This window comes from Propithecus coquereli, unplaced genomic scaffold (assembly GCF_000956105.1).
Source record: "Propithecus coquereli isolate 6110/MARCELLA unplaced genomic scaffold, Pcoq_1.0 Scaffold56, whole genome shotgun sequence".
Lineage (NCBI taxonomy): Eukaryota > Metazoa > Chordata > Mammalia > Primates > Indriidae > Propithecus > Propithecus coquereli.
Genome location: NW_012151507.1, coordinates 3836429 through 3846175, shown reverse-complemented (window position 1 = coordinate 3846175; position 9747 = coordinate 3836429). Strand labels below are relative to the sequence as shown.

The following is a 9747-nucleotide window of genomic DNA, read 5'->3' as shown; positions in this document are numbered from 1 at the left end:
AATAACAAAAAGGAAAATTTACTTATTTTTAAAAAAACAGAACAAAATGGATTCCATTTTTCAATCACTAGATGGGTCCAATGGACCCTTTTATAAAGCTAAGATACATGATGGGATTATAGGTATTATTATTTTTCCTATATTTTGAAACATTTTGCCATTTCATCTCCCTAGGAATTATTTCATCATTACTCACCATTTATTCCCATTTATGCTAAAAAATTAAAATAAAAAACCAGAAAATGATACAATGATCTAAAAGGAAGAGGCAATAATAAAATAATCATTGTCGAGTTTCCTTATTGTGTTGTCCAAAGTATTACATGACCTTCCAGAAGGTATAAAAAGAAGACTGAAAATACCATCTTTGTGACTTGTTCTTAGTTTTCATTGAACACAGTTAAGAATTAATATTTTTTCATTTTGTGCCTATATGGTACTAGCAAAGTGGAGAAAATGGACAGAGGAAGACATGTTGCCACTGTCAGACAAATCAAAAGATAAATGCTGTGGCAGGCTAAAAAAATGGGCTCCCAAAGATATTCACTTCCTAGTTCCTGGAACCTGTGAGTATTACTTCATGTGACAAAAGAGTAAAAATTACCTTACATGGCAAAAGATGTGATTAAGATAAGAATTTCGAGAGGAGTTTATTCCAGATTATCCAGTTGTGCCCTAAGTGCAATCATATGTATCCTTTTAAGAGTGTGGCAGAGGAAGTTTTGAGAGAGAAGAGGAGGAAGTGGTATGATTATGGAGGCATAGAATGGAGCAGTGTGGCCACAAGCCAAGGAATGCCTACAGCCACCAGAAGTTGGAAGAGGCAAGGAACTGATCTCTAGAGACTCTTTAAGGAAGCAAGACCCTGCTGATACCTTGAACTTGGATGTCTGGCCTCCAGAAATATGAGAGAAGAAATTACTGTGGTTTTAAGCCACCCAGTTTGTGGCAGTGTGTTATGGCAGTCCTCGGAAACCAATACAAATGCAAAGACACACTCTAGAGTCTGGATAGTGAAACTGATCATATAAATAAAATCTCAGAGTATAAGTCTTCAGAAAAATACATTCTAGGTGAATTTTCTCAAAATCAAGAATCAATGAGTAAAAAATATATTTCTAAGGATAAAAAGGAAATATGACATTCTCATAGAGTTAATCGTTTCAACAGGAAGAACTTAATCACCCCAGTATTTTACAAATATCAGGAACATCCTGTGTTGCTAAAATAATATAACTATATTCTTTCAGCTTTTTATAATGTGAAACATATAATAGTCAAACATTACTTGATACAAAGAGGTTTACTATGTTTACATTCTTATGAAAAATTTTAAATAAAGTTGTTTTATTCAATCCCTTTTATTCCTCTGTAAATTATTCATAAAATGATTTAAAAATATTTGCCTCTGTGTGTGTGTGTTTGTGTATATGAGGGTATCTATTAAACCTGGACGATAAATAGTGATTCAAAAAAATGTTCTACATGCAGCTACTCTGAATTTTATAAGCTGGTCTACGCAGCACATGGTAACATTATAACGGTGGTTGTGAACAGCAGCAGCAGCAGCTCTCAAATTGGCTCAAAGTGCTATTCCCCTTAATGATGTCTATCCTAACACTGCTCTGCAAAAGCCAATTTTAAAGCAAATTCTGGCCTATTCACTATCTAAGAACCTTTTGTGGATTAGCACTGTACCAAGCACTGTAGAACTAAGATATTTTTATTAAAAAAAAAGAAAAATCACCCATAATATGCTGAAATAAAAAAAAAAAAAAGAAAAATCAAGGAGAACTCCCATAGAAACTCACTCCCCTGGGGATTATCTTCCAGGAGAAATCTCAACCATAATTTTATATTACCAACCTATAATTTCTCAATAACCACAAATGCAAAGTTAGAAAATGTTATCTTAATCTTACACATGAACAAGACACAACTCTGGTTCTAGTCACAACTGTCTATGGCCTTACTTAACTCAAGAGCTTAGGTTTTTAAAAATAGCCTCACACAACATCTATTTACATACAACTTTGTTAATATTAGTGCCATGAGAAACTGTCATCTTCAGCTTATTAAAGATGTAAACATTTCTTAAAATTTCATTAAGAATATTTATATATTATAGGATGTTTTCTCCTTTAACAAGTAATCCCACTTTCTTTGTAGTTTTTTGAAGGATAAAACACTATGACGGTTCTTATATAATATTCAATACAAAGTGGCATCCTTCTCCAGCTTCCACTAGGACAGAATTAAAACATAATCAGATTACTTTTCTGTTGAGGTACCCAGTAATGTAACTTATTATATGAATTATTCATATAAAAGGCTACAAAGGCATACAAATGTTCCTCTGGCAAACTTATGTTACAGAGAATAAAATGTGCTAAAAATCAAGGCTTAGTTTAATCTTAATAAAATCTTAGTTACCTCCTTAGTAACCTTATTAATAGAAATCTGGAATCTCTAGTTATCAGCTACTGATGGCATTAATTTAGGCAGTTAATTAGTAAAGACAACCCATTAAGCCTAATAGCATATGGTCAAACAACAATTATAAAAATCACAAGGACAACCACAAATCTCTTTCTTAAACACTGAACAGTGAATTAAAAACCACAATCAAGCATTTCCGCTTTATTAAATTGTTATATAAACATTCTGATGTTGTGGTTTACCCTGGACTAATGAGGCATTCTGATTGATTTCTAGTGTTACTGAGAAAGATGCAAAACTGAGTCATTAACACAGCATTCCCTTGTGAAAAAAGACAAACCAGGATGATTAAAGCAATGTTGAAAGAACTGAAAACCCTGAAATTGGACATAATTTTTTGCCCTTTTATCTGTCTGCAAAGTCCATGTAATTCTTTACATGTGTTAGTTCATTTTAAAAATACTCCGTGATGATTTTTTTCTCTTTAACAATATGTCAGTGGTTGAAACCAAAAAAACATGGTATCGAACCATTTTGTACAGAGTATAATGGAAAAGAAAAAAATAAGAGGAAAAACTTTCAAGTTTCCAAAACAGAGTATTTTCTTTAAAATATTCATAAGCTTTCAAAAAATAACTAGATCCTCTTACTCTGATGAAAACTGAAGTAAGAACTAGGCTTCAATCACATAAGGACCATATCAGATAATCAAAAATTTTAATGGAAAGAACATAGACTTGGCGTTAGAATAATAGAATTTTGGGGCAAGTCACTCAGACATTCACTTTGCTAGATCTTGAACAATAACAAAAAGAGTTCCAAACATTAAATAGCTGATGGTTTAGCAGGAAAGACTAAAATGTAAATAAATAATTCAAGAACTGCTCTAACAGGCATGTGAACAAGGTTAACTGGTAGGGTAGAGTAAAGGAAGATTTCACAGAAGAGGGCACAGTTGAGTCAGCACAAAAGAGAAATAAATACAACACCTATCAGGGTAGTTATGAGGCTTAAATGACAATAAACATAAAAGCTCCTGGACCAGTTAGCAAGAAGCTTTAATTAAATCATACTCCTTGTTTATAGTTCAATTTCCCCAACTCACCGAGCGTATGAATAGTCTAGGCTGGCCTGATCGATCCGGTTCCTGAGGATTCCAATGTCAGCTGACACCATGTCATCTAAAGCCTGCAACTCCTTCTGGATCCGCTTTAGTTTTATGGTCTCTGCCTGAGTTCTTTTGGATCTTGAACATCACGAATGTGAGTAGGGAAAAATAAAAACGTTTTAAAACCATGTATCCATATATAAGTAAAAAAACAATAAATATACTATGTATATGATTATAATTTATGATTTTTTGGAAATTAGAAAAAAATGAGAAAAATTGAAATAAAATAAATGCTGGTAACATTTGAGCTTTTTCCCCTTATTTTTCCAGATTTCCTATTATATTATTTTCATAAGGTAAAAAGACTTTTAAAAAAATTCCAGTAAACAGTTCACTTGTAGATCTATATTCAGTAAGGAGAACAAACACTGAAGGAATGTATCTGTATTCCCTTTACACTGAAACATCCAAAACAGCTTTCCAAATTTCTAGGCTTAAATTCTTCTTCTCGCTAAGCCCATTTTTGTTTGTCTGATATTTATCTGAGAGATGATCAAGAAAAGATGCCTGCATTAAACAATTCTTTATATATCTGAAAACATCTACTTGGTCTTAACTTTCTTAGGACCCCAACTTTTATTTCTTTGATTCTTATTCTCTAGGAAAAACTACAGGTCCTCAAAATTCTTTGTGGGGCTCAAAACCAAAACACTGTTTTCTTTCCTTGTTTAAAAGCACAACCAACCTCATCATCCTCCACTCCCCTCACTACACCCAAGTACAGTATATACTTAAGAAACAGAACAAGAAAATACAAAAGCAAACCTTTAATCATGATTTCACTTGTTTCAAAATTTCACACACATTCTCAAGGGAGAAGAAAACCCCCCACAAAAAATCACTATATTGCAACTTACATTCTTCTGATTTCTATTCCATTGTGCAATACCCTTCCTTTCTGCCTACAAATTCACTTACCAGTATGATTCTTTTACTTCAAGTACTTCACTATCCATTTATTAATAATCTAAGCATGTCGTATTTCCTTACATTTTTGTTGTATCAGTGCTTTCTGTCCTAAATCAAAAGCACTTAGAGAAGTCCTGAGCCTATAAATCTTTTTGTAAAATCTCCAGTAAACAACCTCTCCACCTTGTCCAAATTGAAGACTACTAAAACACTATTTTTTAATATTCACTTGTGGGATTAAAAAAAAGGGACACTACTCTTTTACATGTTGTTTTGTTTTCTTGAAACATAAGTTTGTGAGTTGTATATTTCCTAAGCTTCATGAAAGATCAAAGTATTCCAGTAGTAAAAAAAAAAAAAGCCATTTTCAAATACATACATCTCTCTGGCAGACAAAATTCTGAATTATTCTTACACCCACCTACCTTCTCCCTGACTCTTTCCCTCCCTCTACACATACTCCAGCTTCAAGCATTAACAGTTTTGTCAGAATTTTCTGGAGGTCTAAAAAGAAAATGTCACTGAATACTTGCTTATGTTTAGTTCTGGCTATTTGCAACCACTGCTTTATTGACAGAGCTTAGTTTCCTAAGGCCATAGGAGATTAGACAGAAATTACGAACTAAGGGGGCAGCAAGAGTGGTGGGGGATGGGAAGAGCGTCTCCAATGGGAAAGTTCCTGTTTGGGGCCTGGTACAATGCAGTAAATGAAAGGGAGGTGAGCTAGACACTGGGAGATGAGACAAAAATTCAATCTCACATAGTGCTCACAATAGTGACCCCAAGTCATCAATCGAAGGTTAAATTATATCATGTATCCTCTATGAATGGAGGCAGGGTAAATTATTAAAGAAAAATGCCCATAGGAAACACAATTAAGATTTGTGGGAGTGTAAGTCACTTATGCGGAATAACCTTTTTCATCTACATACCAGATGATTAAGGGCTCCCCATATCAAAATTATAACCTGCATTTGTTGCTAATTTATATATACTGAGTGCTATTCATTGCTTCTCTTATGAATGTGTAGATGGTTAAAACTGAAAACACTAATGCTGGTCCTTAAGTTTTAATTGTCAACTGTATTTATAAAGTAAATATGCTCTATGCTTAGAAAGTTCTCCTTAATAAATTAAAACCAAAATTTCAGTATCACTTACAAAGCATAATTTGTTTATTAGCCTTAAAAGTTATAGTTGCAGAGAAAATATCAGTTTATTAGAACGGACATGGGAAAATAAATATAAACTATGAAAGAACTGACTGTAGGTTACAAACAACCACTCCTGGTTCAGATGCCTCACCTTTCTGCAATAGCTTTAGCCAAAAGAGCTTTCTTACGTTTATTTTTCTCTTCCATCAGCCGTTGTTCTTGTTGGAGGACTTCCCAACGGGATTTCTCTTGCCTGGGGAGCAAAAAAAAAAAAACATAAAAATGAGTTTATGAAAGAGACTGCTACCCTACCCCACACCTTACCAGTCTCGGTCCTCTAAGTATAAAATTTAATCAAGAAGATTTATGTACATTTTCTTTCAAAAGTCCTCTTAGAAGAAACCCATCTGCAGTTCATTATTTTGTTCTAATAGGAACAAAGACTATGATCTGAAGTAAAGAGGCTTACATAAATTGGACCCTTGAAATCCATTATATATATATAATCTAGGAACCCACAAACTGGAAGCCAGAGTACTGTGGCATTTTTTAGGAGTACAAAGGAATTTGTATAAGTTAATTATGTATTATATGCAAAGTGGAGACCAAAATAAATTGGTCTGTAGTTGATGTCATATTATTTATATGTTTTAGTTTTCTATAATGAAAGTCTCTACCATCTTATCCTCCAGACAATAACCAATGTTTATTTCATATATTTACTTTCAATTCGTTTACTTTTTTCCAATCCTTAGATATTTTTAAACAAAGTAAAACACTATGAGCTAAGACTGGAATGTTGGGCTTCAGAAAAACTTCAAAGATCTGAAAACATGTATTGTCTTCCAATCTATCTGATTCTGAAAGAAATATATTAAAATTTTCCATAAAGTCATGAACTTGATGTCAACTCAAATTAAACAAGGTGATGGCAAAGTTACTTATTCTTATTACTGCTTTTCTTACAGCCATTATACCACAAGTCTCTACTTCCAAACCTAGTGACCACTTCCAAAATTGTCTTTCTCTCTCCATTCCTACAGCTTCCACCTTAGAGTTCAGGCTGGTCATTTCTCATTTTGATACTGCAGTCGTTTCCTCACCAGGCGCCTCAGTTCCAGCTCACCCTGCACTCTCACCCCAGTGATCTCCAACACCGACACCTGGAATTTCTCTAACCATTATTTTGATCGAGGCCCTCTCAGAGGCCTTGGACGTATCTTGCTGCATGAGTGAACCTGTTAGGCTTCCAGTCCTTCCTCATCACTTTAATTCTCTACTGTTCTCTGGTTTATCCTTTTCCCTTCCCAGAGAAGTGAGATGTCATCTCTGAGCATTCTCTGTGACAGCTTTCCTTTCCCCTTCTTACAACCTCAGAATTTCTCGTTTACAGGAATGGTTCCTCAGATTACATGTCTTCTGTGAAAATTCTCCCAAGTATCTTAAAAAAAAGAATAATTTTCCTGATGACATCCAATCTAAATTATCTAGCTCAATTTAAACTCACCTCCCACTTGTCTCAGGCCTTTGCTGGTAAACTACACTTACAAGACATTTAAATTAAAGCACTTTTTCAATGTTGGTTTCATAATTCATGTGGTTTTATTTCTCTTGTCGAAATGGTTTCTTAGTTGTAAACCCCTAGTGGGCAGGAAATATTTTAAATTTGTGGTATAGACTTATATATCAGCAGAGATTAGAAAAATATCACCAATTAGAAAAAATACAAGAAAAATATAAGACTCAGAGAAGGGAAAACAGAAATAAATGCCATCCTTTCTCCCCTGTGAGCAATAAATCAGGAGGAAAAAAAAATAATAGTATGTATTAAAACATAAGTGACCAAATAAAAAATTCTAAGAATTCATGAGTCACAGAATGGCTATTTCCACAAGAGTGTGGCTAAATTAAATTATGTAGGCTGTTTTTAATACAAAGACAATAAAGAAAGAATAAAAAGAAATCAAATGATGCAACTGAATTATATAACTAGTCCCCTTGATTTCCTATACTCTCTCCGTTGACCAACCCTTCGTGTCTCTTCACAAGCACCCTGTTTTTGGCCAATGGAGATGCAGTCTACAGGGTGAAATATGGGATCAATTTGGGGGACAATACCATGCAAATAAGAACCGATTCTGACTAAAGGGCACAGACTTTGTATCCAGACAGACTTACATGTAATCACAACTCTACTACTTACTAGCTGTGTTTTAGCTTTAGGAAGACAGTATCTTTTCTGAGTCCCAGATACTTCATCTATAGAGTTAAAATAATAAACATGAATTGTAAAACTGTTATGAAGAGTAACTGGCATAAAACATATAAAATGCCTAACAGTGCCTGGCTTATATTTAGGTGGTAGTTATTTTTTAATAGTTTATTCATCACATTTCTAGGCTTGAATGTAAAACAGAGAAAATGTTAAAACATACAAACTATATTTTCTCAAAGCCCAGTGGAAAAAAAGGGTAAAATGAAAAGTCTCATGGTATATAGACTTACTAACAATTCCACTTTCTTTTTCTCCAATTTGCAATCTGGCTTTGGGGATAGAACCTCAACATTTTTGTGACCATCATGGGAATTCTTGAGTCCTGGTTCCTTTGGTTGACTTTCAATACCCTGTGGTTTTCCATCACCAACAGGACAGGTGAGAGTAAGAGGACTAGGAAGAGTAGGGGAAGAAAAATGTGGTTTTTGAGCGTTACATCTTTGTTCTGGTGCAGAAAGCAACTGCTCTGGAGGTACTGAGGCTGACCCATCTTGTAACCCAAGTTTTTGGCTTTGCTCTAGAAGGGCTTTTTCTCGCTGAAGTTGTTGTCGACTTTTCTTCACTGGGAGACGCCGCTGTGATTCAAATGGATCTATAGAAAAGAAAATGAAGGAAAATTCATTTGTTTGAGCAATAAATTAGAATTTCTCTAAGCAAATAAAACATTAACATTAAACTTGGATAATTCTAGAGTTTCCCCTACACCATTCTCTCTCTTAAGAGCCATCTTTCTGTAGAGTTTCAATAGTTCTCAGATCATACTGTCAATATTTAATAAAAGCTGCCCAGGCTCTTAATGTATCTTTAGAGAAAAACCAATTGCTGTGAGTTGGGCCGTAGGACACAAAGCAAGGTTTCTTTTTCAACTTGATTTGATAATTGTCAAAGAATCAAGTAATTTTGACCAAACTAGAGAGATAACTGAATTCTCTGGTATGTCTTAAATTTGATTTATGGTTCTGTCTGCTCCCTTGAAATGAAATGGTAGCTGTGTTTTCAAATGGGATTCCCCTCTCTTAAATTTTAACAGCTTTTAGGGCAATTTGATACATATTTAGATGCTATCACAGAAAGGTAATTGAGTGAAGTCTCTTATCTCTAGGGACGCTAGTTAACCGTAAATCATTTTCTTTCATATTGCAAAACAACCCAAGGTTGTATTCCCCAAAGTCTAGTCAGGCTCTAATCAATGCAGTCAAACTAATTTAACAGCAGCCTGAACAAAGCAATAGAGGAAGATAAAACTAGAAGAAAAAAATTTTGAAGGATAAACTAACTAATAATACTTCTATTACACTTTTCGGATTGTGTATGCCAGTGTTAACCTCTTAGGGCAGACAACTGGAGAATATGACTCACATTCATATTAGATCTATAAGTAGCATTCTTTATAAAATGCTGGGGAATTGAAGTTATGATAAGTCTTTGTAAATGAACAACACAAATAAAACTTTTAAATTCTGCATACTGACCTTTGAAGCAACACAAGCTTATTATTTAAATTTCCCAAAGTAAAGAGCTCTGGACACAGTCCCAGCTTTGCTTATGTCCAGCTCAGTGACCTCGGGCAAGCCAATTAATTATTTGATACCTCAGTTTCCTCATCTTTCAAACTGGTTGAAAATTACCTGCTCTACTTTACGCATTAAGTTGCTTTAAGAATTAAATGAGATATGTATGGAAAATATTTTTTAGAGAGACAGAAGTACTATCAAAACAAATGTTATTATTGATTTTAGCCAGAAACATAAAGTATCTCCCTGCATCTTGCTATAGGAACTTTTTCTTGGCTACTGATC

The 9747-nt window shown here is 34.1% G+C and overlaps 1 protein-coding gene across 1 annotated transcript in view; it reads right to left on the bottom strand.

The window, feature by feature from the left end:
• The window catches only part of GORAB (golgin, RAB6-interacting), a 30362-nt gene that overhangs the window by 5803 nt on the left and 14812 nt on the right, over positions 1-9747 (bottom strand). Inside the window, exons 2-4 of the mRNA XM_012657739.1 lie at positions 8183-8540; positions 5825-5926; positions 3545-3685 (exon numbers count right to left, since the gene is read on the bottom strand). Of these exons, the coding sequence (XP_012513193.1) occupies positions 3545-3685; positions 5825-5926; positions 8183-8540 (601 nt within the window). The remainder of the gene's footprint in view (positions 1-3544; positions 3686-5824; positions 5927-8182; positions 8541-9747) is intronic.